We start from the raw sequence: 17,369 nt of genomic DNA on the forward strand, positions 1-17,369 counted from the left end.
AAGTGTGGAACAAATATTCTGTAAATCTGTGCTGAATACCAAAACTGTTATACATTAGCAGTGCCTATAACTGAATGTGTACAAGGCACCTCATGCTAAAAAAACTGGACTTAAAATTTTTTTTGGCAAATAAGTACACAGATTTAAACCTACAGCCTTGGTCTTTACATTTTAAATAAGCTACTAAAATGTCAAATACTGTTTACTTATATATGATGGATATGCCATTTAACTATTTACATTTTAAATACCGTAAACCTTTAATCCCAGCAACAGCACTCCCATTTCTATGCTTTATCATACTCTGTTGTAGACCACTAAAGCCTGTGGAAACAGAGGTCTGCTTTGATAAACGTATTTACAGATACAGTATAAAGTCAACTGTAGTAACCTGATGGGGAAAAAAAAGACAACAGAAAGAAACGATTCCAACTGAGAGAAAAAAAAAAAAAAAAAACCTTTCAGTGACATTTAAGCACTGGGACTGCCCTACAGAGATTCCTCTCTTTGGATTAGGTGTAAGGACTGGCTGTTTACTCACTAACAGATAATTCATGAGATCAAGACAAAGTCATTTCTGAATGGACAGTTTATTAAGGCTTGATTTCTTCTATAAAGAAAAACCAAGATAGATCTTTTGAACAAGTTATGCCCACTACAACTGTGGTCTATAAGATAATCAATGTTTATTTAATATTTCATGTCATTAATCCTTTTGTAGTGTTGATACATATACTTTCATGGCTAACCTTACATCCCTCTATTGCAAACTAACATCTGACAGTTATCAATAACGTGCACGTAAGCCCTGTACTACAGTCACAACCAGTTCTTGCTTCCTGAGGCAATGATGGCTGTGACTCGGTCTTCGGTGGCATCCTATAGCTTCTCACCGGCCGATGACTCTGTACGCTGGTTGGAGAGAGCGGTGTCGGTGAAGGCAAACATGTGAAGGGCCTTCACCATATTGCTTGGATCTACCTAGCTATTGTTTTGTGCAGGTAAAAAGGAGGAGATGACGAAAGGATCCTGTTAGAGGTCAGTTCTCTACACTGGCCAGGTAAAAAAATACAACGCAGCTTCACACATCTGGAAATACAGTTGCGAAGCATACGGTTTATACTCACACTCGGAGTTACCTCAGCAAAGTGCAGAACTTCTGCCATCTCAAAGTAACAACGGGGTTAAGCTTTGACAGAATCAAAATAGATCAGATGCATCGTTTAAACATAATCTGAAAAGACCAAACAACTTAATGTGAATGACTTCAGGCCACAACTGTCAATATCCGTTTCAGCTCAAATATTCCAAACAGAAAATTAAGAATTGGAATCTGGCTATGTCTGATCAGGTTACCATGAAGCAACATCAGATTTAAACTCTTACACAAATACACAATATGCCAAAATGAGAAAAGATCCCTTAACATGAAAGAGACAGCCGTGTCGATTAGCAGCATTCCTTCTCTGCATCATGGTAACCTCACAATCCACAAAATACTGAACTGACAGCTTCAAAGTAATCAAGAGGATAGAGAACCTGCTGATCTCAAACGCTCACTAACAAATAAACTGCATTCTGGCTTTGAATGCTCTGAAACGAGAACAGGGAGGGGACACCGTCCTTTAAAGGACCAAACATCATCACCAGTCTCACAGAAAAGCTGCAGGACAGAATAGTTTAACATTGACTTCCTATATTGCAGCTTGCTATGCATGGGCACACGCATCTATTAGTGACTGTTTTTTTAATATCCAATCTTTTTTCCATTGACATACCTGAAAGTAATTTACTGTATCATAATCAATGGTTTCAGTCTAGAACAAACTATTTTTTGCAACAACCAAAAAACACACAGAAACCACATTTCCTTTTTCTTTTTTTCTTACTCGATAGTAAATCAGTTACATTAATTTTAGGTTATACATTTTTAGGCTTTCTCCATGAATATATAGGCTCCTACGTTAAAGCTTAGCATTACGACCAACATGATAAATCTAATTCGAGGAAAAAACCAAACAAAAAACAGAGGATTAAGACAGAATGATGGTGAATGGACAAATATGCGAACCCTCCCCCCCATTTTGTGGAAAGAAAAACGCAAAAGCAACAATTCATTCAATGTAGCGGTTACATAATGACATTTCTGATTATAAAACAATTTAAAATGGTGGATGCGACAATTCTCTTAGACTGGGTTACGTTCACAAGCAGAATCTCCTGATGAAACATACAAAAGACCTCTTCAAGACAAACATAAAAAAGAAAGCAAAGCAGAGGGGTGTAAGGGATGTCAATAGTACAATTTTTGACTTAAAATGGTGAGAGTTCTGGTTGTGGAGGACACATCCATTATTTCTTTTCCCAGAGGCCTTTGCAATTCCTCCTCAGAAATGCCTTGAGTCCCTTGTGACTTCACACTATCCCTGATTTCTCCAGCAGTGTCACTGTTTGAGCAGTTCTTTTGAGAAGTCATCAATAATTAGAAAAGAAAAGAAAAAAACATTAAGGCTCCAGAAAACAGGTTTCTGAAATGAAAATTGTCAGTAGTAAGCCAAAAAATAGAGATTTTGTCGATCTGAATGAAAAATAGATAAACCATTTAAGTTTTATTTTCGCACAGCTCCAAGTCCGACAACGCATTTGGGATCCTCCAACCCTGTTGGCACAGTTAAACCTCTGAAGCATGGCAATGTTGCCCCCCAATGGACAAATAGGGGCAGGACACATCCGTTCCTGATTGTACTGAAATATAAAGTGGCAGATTTTTTTTCTCCATGGTGCAGTCAAACCCTGATTCAATTGGAAAGAGGTGGTGGTGGGGGCAGGAGAGAGAAAACCAGTCTGGTGAGAGAAGAGTACGAGATGGAACAGGAAGAAAAATATATAAAAAAAAAACAAAACCAAAAAAAACACTGAACTAAAGTGGTGGTGGCTAATACATTAAATCAGCTTGTTATCCCTGCACAAGAAGTGGGTGGTACATGGGGCACAAAAAGCACAAGTCTCAACAATGGCAGAGATTCACCAGGATTAAATAGAAAAAAAATGAAGGACTTGGTTGCATTTTCATATTCTTCTGTCTCTTAAATCAAAAGTCCTAGTGTAACTGTTGATCAAGCCAAGGATAAATGTCTTCTATTGTTTATTCCTGTTTTGGCGCTCCTGTTAAAAAAAAAAAAAAAAAATACCATTAGCATTACCATTCAAACATTGTGTAACAGCACAGTAAACTGCAGGACATTTTGATGACGTCTACATATATCTATTTAAATATTATATAATTATCTAAAATGTCATCCTCACTGTGTGAACAACACAATCAAGAGCAATCACTAATAACTAGGGCTGAATGATTTTTGAAAATAATCTAATTGCAATTTCTTTCAAAAATATTGCAATTTAATACAGAATAATAGTCTTCTGTATTATTCAACAAAGATAAGCAATAAATCATTGTACAGTATGAACACCACAAGATTATATAGATTAAAGAAACTGTTCTTTCCTGGAGGCCAGGCCTGTATGTGATGATGTAATTAGGTGATGTATGAATTTATATGAATGACATCTTTTATTTAACTACTTAAGTCACAGTAGTATATTGAGCACTGACCAAGCCTGGTGTAAACATTCATATGAAAGTCAGAAACAAATCACACAAACTAAAGTGCAGATTGCAGAAATATAAAAACAAATATGTGGCTTTACCACACTTAGTATTTAGATTATTGAATTATTGTTTACTGTAGTAAACATATGTAAACATGTGGATTGCACTTTTTAAAACACCGTCTTTGAACTTTACTAGACAGTTAAATAAGTAAAAATATAGTATATACAGTATATACACAACGGTGTATTTTTTTTACAGCGCACACAGAGGAGCTGCCTCCTGCCCCTCCCTCCCCCTCATGAAGTTGCATGCCGCGTGCATGACAGCGTCAACGTTGCACTTGCTCAGAGAGGCTATCGTTACGTCAGTAGTAGCATGCTGCTGCTGGTGTTGCCGTGGGATTAACTGTACTAATAAAACCGTTGAAACAACGCAGCCACGCTGCTGTGAAAGCTCCCCTGAACGTCATTTCTCTGAGTCTGGTTGTTAGCCCTCTCTGCGGCAGTCTCCTCCGCTCCATATCTTTATAACGGAGCTAACCGCTAATCAGAGCTAATCGTTGCCAACCGAGCCTTCAGTTCTGCGTGCCTGTATCCATTAACAGCATGTCTGGACTGGAGCCCGAAAAACTTCATTTTAGTAAAATGGCTGTAAAAGTTTTAAACTACAACACAATACTACAGAAATCTGCTCAAGGTAGGGCGTAGCATTAGCATGCTAAGTTGATGCTTTCTCTACGGAGTGCAGACTGATTTGCTCTCACGAGTCACGTGACCAAATTGCAGCCTTTGCGATTAGAAAATTGTGTTTTAACATATCGCGATATTATTGCAAATGCAATTAATCGTTCAGCCCTACTAATATCGGTCAGAATTTTTAGAAAAAAGCACTTAATACTCGGGGGAGCCAATGACACTAACAAGATAATGTATTTGTTCTTTACCTGATCCAACCGAGAGCGGTTCTGTATCGGAGAAGGTTCAAAAGTCTGTCAAAAAGAGCAAATGAGGAAACAGAGAGAAAAAATTAGTCTCTCAGACACAAATAAACAGGGAAAAGAAAGTAGCATCTAGAAAAAAAAAAAGAGCAAGAATACACTTTTATTCTAATCAATTGTGCAAAATAAATATTTTTGGTATACTGAAGGCAACACAGTGAGATTACTGTGCCCACCTTGCGCACCTCCTCCTCCTCTTCCTGCCTCTTCTCATAATGGGAGAAGTCATCAAAGATGGAGGTGGTGTGTTTGTAGGTGGCGATGATCTTGAGCACCTGCTTGGCCTTCTCCAGAGGAACCTCCTGGGTGTCACGCGAGTTGGTCACTGGCTTGTTGTCGTTGTTCTCCAGGCGGATGTGGCGCAGCTGGCTATTAGGCACGTCCTTAACAAACAACCAGTCCACGTCAAACTTGCCCTTCCACTTGTCCTGTGCCCATACACCAGCACTGGTGCCATAGTCCACTGGTGAACGCATCTCTGCCACACCACAGAAATGACCACTGCCATTGACACTGAACAGAAGGTATACAGGGCCTTTAGCATTCATGGCCCGGAAGGCTGAGTCCAGCCGCTTGTTGCCGTGCTCCGTGCTGCACCAGATGGAGTACTTGATGGAGCGATGGATATCGTCCTCAGAGTAGCTCTTAATGATGAAAACACGTCCATTCTTCAAGTTCCATTCAAAGTTCTTGGGGTTGTAGCTATGGGAGGCACGCAGCTTATCCAGCACTGGGTGGGACTCTCCGCCAGGTCCCTGGCTGGCAGAAGTTTGAGGACCACTGTTCCCACTACCAACCATACCCATCACACCACAACCATCATGGCCAGGGCCACCCTGCCCGTAGCCTTGGTTACGGTTGCGTGGGGCAACCCAACGGGTCTGGGGTTGTAGGGGCTGGGTGTGGTTGTGGTAGGGCTGAGGTGGTGGCTGATGGTGCTGGTGATGGTGGGTCTGTAAGGCCATAGGCTGCATCTGGGGCTGCAACAAAGACTGGGGAGGTGGGGGCTGCATGGGTCCCTGCTGCATGGAGGCTAGAGGTGGCATGCCATGAGGCAGGCCAAGAGGCTGCTGTTGCTGCAGTGGAGCTGTGGCTACTTTAGTCACGGGGCCCTTATCCCAGGTCCCGATGTTCATGTTGTGTTTGATGGGTGGTGGGGGAAGAGCTCCCCCTGGATTGGGCATCCCTGGCTTCACCTTAGCTTTCAGCTGCTGCGGTTTGGCAGGCTTGCTGGCAATGGCTGCCCAGGAGGTGGGTTTGGGTGGTGGCATTCCAATAGGCGTGGCTCCGTTCCCTGTGGCTGCCACCACAGGTCCACCAATCACTGATCCCACAGCCTTGACTCCTGACCCCTGGCCAGTGACATCCCCTCCGATCTTCAAGCCAACCATACCCTGTTCCAGGCTGTTCATACCAGGGGCCTTGTTGAGGGTGTCACTGTGAAAGCCTGTCTGACCATCAGGAACCAGGGTGCCCCCCAGAGAACTGGGGGGATAGCTGTAGCTGCCACCGTATGCTGAACTTTGAGTCTGCTGGCCCTGGGAGCCACTTGTGCCCCAAGCAGAGAAAGCAGGGTTTTCAGGGAAAAAATTAAACCTGTGGGGGTAGATGCTGCTTCCCAGACCCCCCGGCTGGCCAAACACCGTGTCTGGCATAAAGTGATGGTCTCCATTACTCAAGGGTCCATAGGGGGTGAGGTATGGAATAGGGGGGTCCCCTCCTGTGGACCAGGGAGCCTCACTGAGGGGATACGGAAATCCAATGGAGGGGGCATAGTAGCTGGACAGGTAGGGGTCGGTAATAGACTGGTAGCTGTTGTTCTGGATGAATAAAGGTCAGCAGAGCCACAATATTAGCAAGTGACTTACAGTTTGATTTTAATCAGATCTGATTTTAAATAAAAACTATTTTAAATGGTTTTCTAACTTCATTTAACATGAGTGACCAACTTAATACATGCATTTTATGGTTGGGCAATAACTTAACATAAAACTTAATGCCATAAGAATACAATTCTGCTGAAAAGACCACAGCATGTTATACTACAAATTTCTGTTGTAAATTTTTTTAAGTGTTTGTTTTTTGTAATACTTAAAAAGGTCCAATATGTAATATTTACTGTACTAAATCAAAAAATTACCCAAATGTGTCCTCAGATATTAAGTAAATATGCTAAGCTGAAATACTATCTTTTCTGACAACAATGCTAATGCCAGTATTTTCTCCTTTTGAAATTTCCGTTCCGTGACAGAATATCGGTTTGTGTTTTAGCCTGTGTGTTGTTATCAACTACCCAGTTTGACAGCTGGGCCAGGTTGCCAGATATAGGCTACCTGTAAAAATGTAAACCCAGTGCGCTACAGCTGTAAATTTAGTACAGCCATGAAAGCAGCAAACAAACAGGATCAACGGAGAAAGACTCTACCCGACCTAAGACCAGAGATCTGACTTATCCCAGGTAAATATTGGAGATGTATTTGAAAGTTGGAGACAGCTTAGAGCCTAAAAGGATGCAGAGTTGGCTAATTTCCTCCTGAATAGGTAAGCATTGGCTTCAGGCTAATTTATCACGGCTACAACGGACGGGCCGTTTGTGTACTCACATTGAATTATATAGCTATTGTACTCGCTAGCTGGTTACTCGCAAAATCAATTAAGACACAGCCAGTTAAGTGATCCAGACTGGTCCTGGCTAACGCCACCATGCTAACCGCTAACGTTAGCAGAGGACCAGGCAAGCAGGCCATGGCTGTTTACAACATGTAGCCTGTTCAGCGGCTGTAGCCGACAACGGTGAGTTATTTTATGCCAAGAGAGGGGGACTGTAAATCGGGAGGACCGTGAGTTTGCAGTGTGTTTAGCGATTGTTGCCGTAATTCAGCCAATAAAGTGTGTTCAGCCAGGTGGAGAGGACGGCAAGGAAGGGTTATTTTTAGCTGTTCCTACTGTAGCTAATTCTAAGCCTAGGAAGTGTGTCTGTCCATTGGGTGGAGAGGACAGTGAGGTCGTTGTGTTTTAGCGGTTCCTACCGTAATTCTAAGCCGAAAAAGTGTGTCCGTCAGTTGCGTACAAAGCTCCGTGTGAGCACGGGCTTTTATAACTGTCAATATAGCCAGCATCTAACGTTAGCTACTCCGCTGTGCTGTGAAGTATGTCTGGCTATGTGAGACAAGCGTCAACATTGTTGTGGATGCTGCGGTCTCAGCCTGGCAACCTCCGGGAACTTCGAATCTGGGGAGGAGGGGGCGGGGAGACGACTCTCTCCAATATTTTTAATTTTGAACTATTTTAAACACTAGCTGTCAGTATTACATATTGCACCTTTAACTGTGGCATACAGCTCAGTGTTTAGATCATCAGTTTGATTATTTTATAAGTGATTGAGCACACATTTGCCAAATTGTGGCACACCGATAAAAGAAATATTTAAGAAATCAACATCACAATTTTCCTAACAACTGTCTTAAGATAGAGATACTGAGCTTTACCTGTGTTGATTGACCAGTGAGGTATGGCTCAAAGTCATTGTCATGGACAGTCTCCTTCTGATGCAGTGAACCATTTTGCACTGCAACAAAACATAATTACATTAATATACATTTAAATATACATGTTCAGTTTATTGAAGACAGATAGCAATAGTTGTTTTAGCTATCAAGTTGTTTTGAGTTTGGAATGTAACCTAGGCTTAAATTGTAATGTTGTAAAAAAAAAAATAAAAAAATCCTATTTTATTTGGTCAGCTCCAACACTGCACAAAAATAAATTTAAGAATAAACCTATATAAAGATTTACTGCTACTCATCATTTCATATGATCAACACGAAATGTAGTATTCAATTCTGTCCGTTCCTCTTGTATGTGCATGTGTTCTTCCCAAAAAATTGTAATCACTAAGCCTTGTCAAGCCAAGCCTAGACTGGAGGTGAATCAGCCTGTGGCCGGCTGCCAAGGAGGCCTGCAGGTGAAGCGTTGAGTCAAGACCTGCCTGTCACTCAACCAACTAAAAACTGCAGTAAATCAAAGATGACTTGAACATCATAAAAAATACAATTACAAGGCCATAACAACACCGTCGCCAACGCTTACGTTAGTGAGGAACTGACAACATGCATTACCAGTAAATCATTATATATAGCTGGGGTTAGTGGTGGCATTGAGGGAAGAGTGAGACTGGAAATACCCCCCACCCCAAAAAATATTCTTGATTGCTGATTTATGTTTACATTTTTTTGCACACTGTAGGGATAAAAGGTGGCTATAAAACTTTGCAGTTTGCCCCCTCACAAAGGATTCTGTGGTCAGCTTGAAGGGACCAAAGAATTAAAAAAAAAAAGTCCATGGAAGCTTCTAAAACCACTCAAAACCATCTGCTGTGTATATTTAAAAATGGTCATATTTGTTTTGGCAATATATGGCTAAAGGACTCTGCCTTTGTTTCAAATGGTTTGCGCATATAGAGAGCCTGCCTGCCACTCTCCCATGGTCAGGAGAATTCTTCTTTCCTAGTTTCTGACCACTTTGACGTGTGTAGGTGCAGGAAATGTACTAGCTACACAAACCAATGTACACACATTTACAGGGTTAGGGTTGAAACAGAACAAGTGTATTTTTGGAATATGATTGGAATATCTTCAGAATAAGGATGAACAGTAGCAAGGTAGATTATGCTGCAAGTGAAATTTATACTAGATTCCAAGCTGACTACAATCTCCATTTTTTGTGAAATAGCAAATTACAAACTTTTACTCACAACTTTCAAGGCTACGGGGGTTGAGCCTGTCATACTCAAAAGACAGATTTGGGTGTGCCATAACCTCAGGAACCAAATATGTAACTGCCAAAACATTAGAGATTGCATCAATAGACGGCATTAGAATTGTGCAGGGAAAACTGAGCATAAGCATCATGGACATTTTCTCATCATGGATACTATCAGCAAACAAAGAAATAAAATATTTTCCCCCACAAGCCACCTGCACTTTTAATGACATGGTGGATGTTGTACTCCAATGTGTCTCACATGTGTATGGCTTTCCCAGTATGCCCCCACTCAATTATTAAAACCCTGACCGGGATATTGTTTGTCATACTAACTTCTGCAGAACATATTCACAATACAGCGAGGCAAATTATTTCAGGAAAACATATTTCCCTCAAATTATGGTACGATGGTTACAGATAATAGCAAATTAACTTATCCCAAAAGTTTTTAACTTATGGAGTTGACTCAACTTATGTTCCCAAAATAATGTGTAGCCTGACAGTAGTGTATATCAGAGAATTAAAGGCTGGTGTATGTAATGCTGATTTAGTCAAAGAAGATATGCCCAGACTAAACAGATATCTAAACACATTCAGTCCTCTGTGATGCCGCAACTCACCTTTAGATGCTTGTCCCTTTGATCTCTGTATCCATGTTGGATCATGAAAAGAAAAGAAAAAGAGACATGGTTATCTTTGCTGAACTGAGATTTAGACGGAGTGCAGCCTCATATATTAGCAATGTATTTGCTCAGAAGTTGAACATTAAAGACTACTTCCTTAAAAGACGCAATGCAAAACATGTAATGTTACGCTGCAGTGAACGCTGTATACTTACAGTTGCCTACGATAGTTAAAAGTCATTTATTTGGTGTGTAACTTTTGGCGTTAAATCACACAACTTCGCTAGCTAACGTAACTAACGTTAGCCTTCTTTAAATGGCTTTATACACGCCAATAACGGTAATGCAGGTTGTAACTTAGTTTGTCATAATAGTCTGAATACATGTGGGTCCCTCTAGGAACAGTGCAGGGGTTTGTATCACCTTCCATACAAAGTTACGTTAGCTTGGAACACGGTTTAATTATTTCAACGTTAGCCTTAGGTATCACGTAACGCTATTCTGCCAAATGTGGTGAGTTTTTCTGCTACCTTGGTTGTACAAACACATGGCCTCAGTTAATAATGCGTTTGACAACGGTTTACATGGTAACGTATAACTTAGTCTCATCTTTCTTGAATGTCCAGTAAAAACAAACATTCAACATTCAACTGTTTAACGGAACGTAGCTAACTTGCTAGCTACATGCATGCACCGGCCAACGTTAGTGGCTAGCCAGCACTTCCGAGCAATAGCCATAGCCCAGTAAATCGTTAGCAGGTAGCTAGCTTGCAAGCTCTCTACAGGCGAGGTAACGTTACATTGTTCTTCCTACCTGAGGGTCAATGCTTGTGGCAGACATAATTCATTAAGCAAGTCCCTGGATTCTCACAGAGCCTGAGCTTGTGACTGGATTTCAAGCCCCGTGATTTGAAAGCAAGTTCACAGCTCAGTTACAGTTAGCTATGTGGCTAGTTATGCCGCTTAGCGTGTGGCTAGTAGTTGCAGCGCAGCCTCAGCTGTATGTTTTCCGCTGTGAGCACGTATCCCAACTTCCACAGCTCAAGTCTGTCGCCTCGGATACTGTGTCCGAAAGCAGTCAAGTCCTGGCACAGGTTTTCAAGTAAACGTTAGCTATGTGTCGCCGAATGGACCTTTCGGTGCTTGAATATTTCTGCCCTCGGTCGCCTTTTACTTTGTCTTTATTATTCCAGAGAGAGCCCTCCTCAGTTACGTTAAAGCCCTGTACTACACTTCCCCAATGGCTGCTCCATCCGGGCTTTGAGCGGCCGCTGCAGTTCACGTCATTCACCGTGGGGTGGCAAAAGTTTGAAGCATCTTCTGTTGAACAAAGTGAGTATAATTTCTGCGATTTAGATAATACAAAGATAGCGAAAAACGAATGAACCCAACTCATAAACATGGATACTCAAGTTAAAAAGTGTACTCTTTACTTTTACTGACATTGCTATTTTCTGCAATCCATGTGTATAAACCAGTGGTTCCCATTGCAAACTTCATGTTAAGGTCCCCTAAACTGACAAATCAGACCACGGACCCAATTCATAAGATTTCGTCCCAAGGGTCCCCATCTGATAAGAATTTAGCTTTTAAGATGTTTATAACAGAAAGTAGGCTATATGACACCCATGACCAACATTCTGTCATGTTACTTATGGTTGGAATGGTAGTGGCAGCTTGTTAAAAACATTCCTCGCCACTTCTTTCAGAGTAGTTCTGTAGACCACCATGTCCAACTTTAACATGTACGGCTATCCAGTGATGACGAGGCTCTTAGAGAGTGAAAAACTGTTTATTCCACAGATATGATAAAAAAAAAAAAAAAGAGTCAAAACACACATTGTACAACAATTACCTGAATTCTAATACATTACATATTTTAAATGTCATAAAACAATTTACTTTTGCAATGGGATTAAAATGCAAAACTGTAAATAATACAACATGGCTCTTACAGGAATTATAGTGAAAATAATTATTCCCCTGTTTGCTGGGGACCCCCCTGGAACTCTCTCAAGGGAAACAACCAGGGAGGCTATCAGCAGAAAGTGTGCGGTTTTTCTGCTGGGCCTGAAGATCTGATACAGTTTAGCACAGTGCAGTGTGCATGTGAGGTACTGGAATGTAAAAATGACACAAGGTAGAAAAGGGCCACAGTTACCTTGATCATTGCTCTAGTCTAAAGTCTACATCAGTCAAATCCCTTGTGGTCACATTCCAGCATTCAGCTCTTTTTGGCAGGTGACCCCATAGGCAGTTAGCCTGGGAAAACCCTGACGAACTTCCTGCAAATTTGAGATTAACACGATGACGATAGCGCAGCGACGTTGAAGCGTCATCTGCTTCATCACTCTGATTGGTTTTAGGTCTATCTAATTATGCCCAGAGGCATTTGAGCGGCGTCCGTTGGTGACGCCCCTTTGGAAATGGGCTGTGAATGAACCTTCCCCAGACCCACTCTCAGTTACAACTGAGAAGGGTCTGTTGTCAACCAGGCTAATAGGCAGTGGCATTATGGCATTTTGGAATAGAAACGTAGGCTACTTTTTATAGGATTTGTATTGGAAATGTGTCTGTGTGGGGCGAGGATGGGAGTTTCTCAGTACCATGCACATAGTAGGCTACATAGCAGGTTGAAACTTATAATAGCAGAATAACTCTGATGTCATGGCAATTTCAGCATGACTACAAAGTTATGACCTGGTTAGTTCTGGTCTGCAATATATTTCAGCAATATATTACAGTAGTCAATACTCCCTTCACCACCAGGAGGCAGCAATGATGCACCAATAGCCCCCTAAATTCTGTCAAAAGTCAAACCTATACCCTACTGTTTATACAGTAGCTATTCATTTTACTGACGGTATACAAAGCAGTTCATTTCCTGTCATGTGTAGCTTATGTTTTAACTCATGGCTGGCTATTTCAAATGTAACATCCTAAAATATGTGGCCAACAAAGTATTCAAAACAATATGGATATACATGTTATGATTTAAGTCGTCAAAAAGCTATGGCCACAACAACAAATCCCACAAACAAGAATAAAACAGTGCACCCTGAACTTTGAGTATTGTAGCCTATTGCCCCAAGGAACAAGTATGACTACACAGCTTATTAGTTTGTGTTGAACTATTTAACTCCTTCATCCTCACTATTAATCTTCAAACTCAAGAGCAAAGGGAGGATACATTAAGTAGGCCCTTGGGGAAACAAACACCCAATAGAGAGAAAGATCAAATAGGATAAACAGGATAAAGGTCCACTTTTGTGCTTGTAATACTTTGAAATGTCAAGTTTTCTTTCCAATATGAGATGAAGTCTTTGGGCTTTTGTTGAAATCCCTTTATTCATGTAGACTTATAGGTTAAAGTTATATGTTTATATTAGTTATATGTTATATGTTATTCAGTTGTAAGCTTTAAAGTGCCCTCATTATGCTTAATGGTATTTTTTAATAACGTTGTAATATCCCTTTCTACTCATATTAGTTGTTAGGCTATAGTATTCTCTGAAATGCTTTACATGTTTCCCCCTAAGAGGCGGAGCAACATGGCATGTTCAGGCTTTCATTCATTCAAGGATCAATGAGCATACATTCTGGCATTTGGTGGCTTTTCTGGAAAGCAGTCTCCTGTAGGCCGCTGTGCAGGCCCCCACAGCTGATCATATTATTTCAGCTGGTGTGCTGCACTCACCTTCAGTGCGCGCTCCACTATGGACCGTAAAAGGGATGACTGGCACAGGACAAGAAGAGAAAGGAAAACCTACATGCCACAGAATGACGGATGACAGGAGTACTATGCTGCGCATCCTTGAGCAGCCTGAGATGCGAAGAGAAGTGGAGAGACTTCGAACTTTTCAGAACTGGCCAGCAGATGCACCTGTCACATCTGGAGACCTGGCCAAGGCAGGTTTCTTTTTTCTAGGCCCCGGGGATAAAGTCCAATGTTTCTGCTGTGGAGGGATTTTAAGATGTTGGGTACACGGGGACAGCCCGGCCACCGAGCACAAGAGGCATTTCCCCACTTGCAGTTTCATACTTGGTCGAGCTGTGGGAAATATTCCACTCCAAGTTGGATCCTCCGACTCTGTGGACGGCCAGCTGTTGAGTCAACTCCAGAGGATGACTATGGATGAGCAGGGGACAGCTGGACAAGCGGTCTACCCAGAGATGGAGGCTGAAGATTCCCGGCTCACCACTTTCCACAACTGGCCCACCGAGGCCTCAGTCCAGCCAGATGTTCTTGTCAGAGCAGGATTTTTCTACACAGGTACTAATTGTCTTACTATAAAGCCTAAACACATTTATATGCTCCTTCTTTAATGTCTTAATATTTAGTGAGTGTCTGTGAGTAGATTTCAGTAAAAATATTCAGCACTGACCCAGTCCCTGCTAGAGCGACCTCTCTTTGTGAGAGAGTTCATGGTACAATTGTCCTGCTGAGTCATGATGTTGTGGAAAGAACAACCTGGACAAAGCTGGGGCTGCTAAAGAAGTAGGGCTTCCACAGCTTCAGGCAATACACAGAGTGAAAACCAACACAAAATAATGCAATCAAATAAAGTGACCCTACAATGGGTCGCGCTTTTGTGAAGCTACTAGTGTTCATTTTGTTGAGACTGTGTCAGAGAAGGGCTGATTCACCTTTATTAATTTGTACAGGTTTTAGTTTGTGCATCGGACTGATCCATAAAGACATGGTCTGTGTTCAGTTGTCAAGCTGTAGAGTCATTAGACTCTTCTCACAGTAGTCCTGTTCATCCTGACAGGTCATGGTGACAATGTCAAATGCTTCCACTGTGATGGAGGGCTGAGGAACTGGGAGCCAGGAGACGACCCTTGGCAGGAACATGCCAAGTGGTTTCCACGGTAACAGCCGGACTTGTAACAAGACAGATATAGACATCAGTTGAATACATAATTTGCCTATGCACTGGCAAATGAAAATGGTTTTCTAAATATATATTGTGTTGTTGTTCTGTGTGCTGCATTTATGCTTTAGCAGGTTATAAAACAGCATCTTTGTATTTGTCAGATGTGAGTTTTTAATCCAGGCGAGAGGGCAGGAGTACATCAGCAACATACAAGATGCTCATTTCCATCTGGGTGATACTGTGGTGAGAGCCTTTATCCCTCTTATCTGCTCAGAATAAAGTCTGTTTGGTATACAGCAGACATTATAATCACACACTGATAAATAACAGTTTGTCATTGCTGCATTTAAATCAGTCATGTCATTGTAAATTCAAAACGTGATTACTTTTTCTAGGGTGGATCACAGACCCTCACAGGCAGAGATATCGGATCCAGAAATGGTAAGTCATACAAAACTGAAACAAGGCAGGGAATGATGGGTATGTACAGGTACCAAGAAAGACTCTTTACTCCCACCATGTAGACCTGAATAACAAGATAGTCGCCTGCTTTAATGCCAATAATTATCATTTTGTATCTTTGTGACCATATGGTCACTGGTCTTGTCTTCCTCACCTCTTCCCCCCTCTCATCTCCTAGATATGGTCGGAGGTCTGGGAGCTTCCTCGGCCATGCTTTCTCCGGTCGTGCAGACTGTGCTGCAGATGGGATTTGAAGCCAGCCTGGTGGAGAGTCTGGTTCAGACCAAGTACCTTTTGACAGGTCAGCACTACACTTCTGTGTCTGACCTGGTCACTGACGTACTGCAGGCGGAGCAGGAGGAAAGACAGAGGGGGCCACAGAGCAGAGGTAACAGCCAGTGGTGGAAAGCAACAAGTACATTTACTAAGTACCATACTTGAGTATTTCCATTTTATGCTACTTTATACTTCTACTCCACTTCAATTCAATGGAAAATATTGTACTTTTTTTTACTCAACTACATTGATCAGTTATAGTTACGTTTCAGATTATTATTTTTTTTTTTACATAAAACACATATACGCTTCTAAAATACAATACATTGTTAAACATTAAGCCACTGGTTTCAAACCTTTTGAGTTGTGAGCAGTTCACATTACTTTTACTTTTGATAATTTAAGTGCATTTTGCTAATGATGCTTTTGTACTTTTACTTAAAGCTTTAGTGCGTAACTTTTTGGTATTAATGAACGTCCATTACATTCAAGCCATTGCCAAATGAGTTGCTACAAAGCTAATTAAGACTATCCGCTCCACACAACTCTCTCTGTATTTCTCAGCATGGCTATGTTCAGAAGATTATGTTGTCTGGTGAGTTTCCAGCGCAGAAGCTCGAGTGAAGATAATAACCTTTTCTGAAGAGTCCATCATGTTTTGCAACTGCATGGAGGAGGGGTGGGGGCACGCGCGATCACAGAAGGCTTGTATCATGTGGACGCATCGACAGTGTTGTCATTACTTAGAATTCCTCATGGGGTGACAGAAACTGCGCACTATAGCTTGTAATAGAGGTTTTTTTTTTTTTACATTGATGTATTGGTACTTTTACTCAAGTAAAGGATCTGAATACTTTTTCCACCACTGGTAACAGTCAACTAGAGGTATCAGTGATTAGCATGCTGAACCACTGTCATTTTCCACAGTAATCTATTCAAATACAATTTGCCAATTAATTTAGTTGACTATTTAATATGAGCAATAATGTGAGCAAAATTAGCAATAACCCACATTTTAATGTTACAATGGATGTCATAAGTTTGTAATATGTTTGACTCCTTCTCATTCTGTCTCTATTCACGTTTGTGTCCTTCAGAGCCAGAGTCGAGGCATGGCTCCAGTGCTGGAAATGTGAGGACACAATCACCCATCAGAGAGAAAGGTCAGAGGGCAACACCTATATGATTTGTAGGAAAACATTTGTGCTTCTAACACTTTTCATAATCAACAGTTGCCGACATACGATTGCTCTATCCAATAGACACAACACTTTGCTCGTACATAGTGCGAGTTTCCTCATCTAAATTTTCTGTTTGTGGTTTCTCCAACAGTGAAGGACCCCAGCCCAGAGGAGCTGCTGAGGCAACTGCAGGAGGAAAGGACCTGTAAGGTGTGCATGGACAAACTGGTGTCCATCGTCTTCATCCCCTGTGGCCATTTGGTGGTGTGTGGCGATTGTGCTGCCAGCCTGCGTCACTGCCCCATCTGCAGAGCTGTTATTAGGGGCAGTGTTCGTGCATTCATGTCCTAAATCTGTAGTGAGAATCTGTTATACAGGTGTTGCATGAGTGGCCTTGAGTTTTCCCCTGTACTCATTTTACCTTGTACTGATACTAAATAAAGAGGATTGCTGGTTGCTTGAGATCATTTTTCTATAATAAACATTTTAAGCTGTTCAAAATATGTGTATGCTCATTATTATTTGCCGTCAGAGTGCACTTAACAATTTTTACACGCACAACACACCTACTGA

At 41.4% G+C, this 17,369-nt stretch overlaps 2 protein-coding genes across 10 annotated transcripts; one reads left to right on the forward strand and one right to left on the reverse strand.

Annotated features, from left to right (window-relative positions):
- Positions 1 to 571: 571 nt before the first annotated feature.
- On the reverse strand, positions 572 to 11,309 carry LOC114558660 (YTH domain-containing family protein 1). Of its 3 annotated transcripts, none has more exons than XM_028582769.1 (7): positions 10,815 to 11,309; positions 9,998 to 10,022; positions 9,367 to 9,450; positions 8,102 to 8,181; positions 4,799 to 6,433; positions 4,560 to 4,604; positions 572 to 3,165 (listed from the first exon to the last, which is right to left on the reverse strand). In XM_028582769.1, the coding sequence occupies exons 1-7, from the start codon at positions 10,839 to 10,841 to the stop codon at positions 3,139 to 3,141; spliced, it is 1,923 nt and encodes a 640-aa protein (XP_028438570.1). In that variant the 5' UTR covers positions 10,842 to 11,309; the 3' UTR covers positions 572 to 3,138. The 3 variants fall into 3 exon arrangements, with proteins under 3 accessions (XP_028438570.1, XP_028438569.1, XP_028438571.1); XM_028582768.1 differs by having other exon boundaries at positions 4,790 to 6,433; XM_028582770.1 differs by lacking the exon at positions 9,367 to 9,450 and having other exon boundaries at positions 4,790 to 6,433.
- On the forward strand, positions 10,176 to 17,248 carry birc7 (baculoviral IAP repeat containing 7). 7 transcript variants are annotated; one of them, XM_028582774.1, is made up of 9 exons: positions 10,176 to 10,340; positions 11,194 to 11,332; positions 13,680 to 14,273; positions 14,773 to 14,872; positions 15,039 to 15,120; positions 15,273 to 15,318; positions 15,518 to 15,727; positions 16,713 to 16,778; positions 16,948 to 17,248. In XM_028582774.1, exons 1-9 carry the CDS (start codon positions 10,317 to 10,319, stop codon positions 17,145 to 17,147), a joined length of 1,461 nt encoding a protein of 486 aa, XP_028438575.1. In that variant the 5' UTR covers positions 10,176 to 10,316; the 3' UTR covers positions 17,148 to 17,248. The 7 variants fall into 7 exon arrangements, with proteins under 7 accessions (XP_028438575.1, XP_028438579.1, XP_028438577.1 ...); XM_028582778.1 differs by having other exon boundaries at positions 10,331 to 10,412; positions 13,630 to 14,273; XM_028582776.1 differs by having other exon boundaries at positions 10,331 to 10,412; positions 13,704 to 14,273.
- Positions 17,249 to 17,369: the final 121 nt, after the last annotated feature.

This window comes from Perca flavescens, chromosome 7, assembly GCF_004354835.1.
Source record: "Perca flavescens isolate YP-PL-M2 chromosome 7, PFLA_1.0, whole genome shotgun sequence".
Taxonomy (NCBI): Eukaryota; Metazoa; Chordata; class Actinopteri; order Perciformes; family Percidae; genus Perca; species Perca flavescens.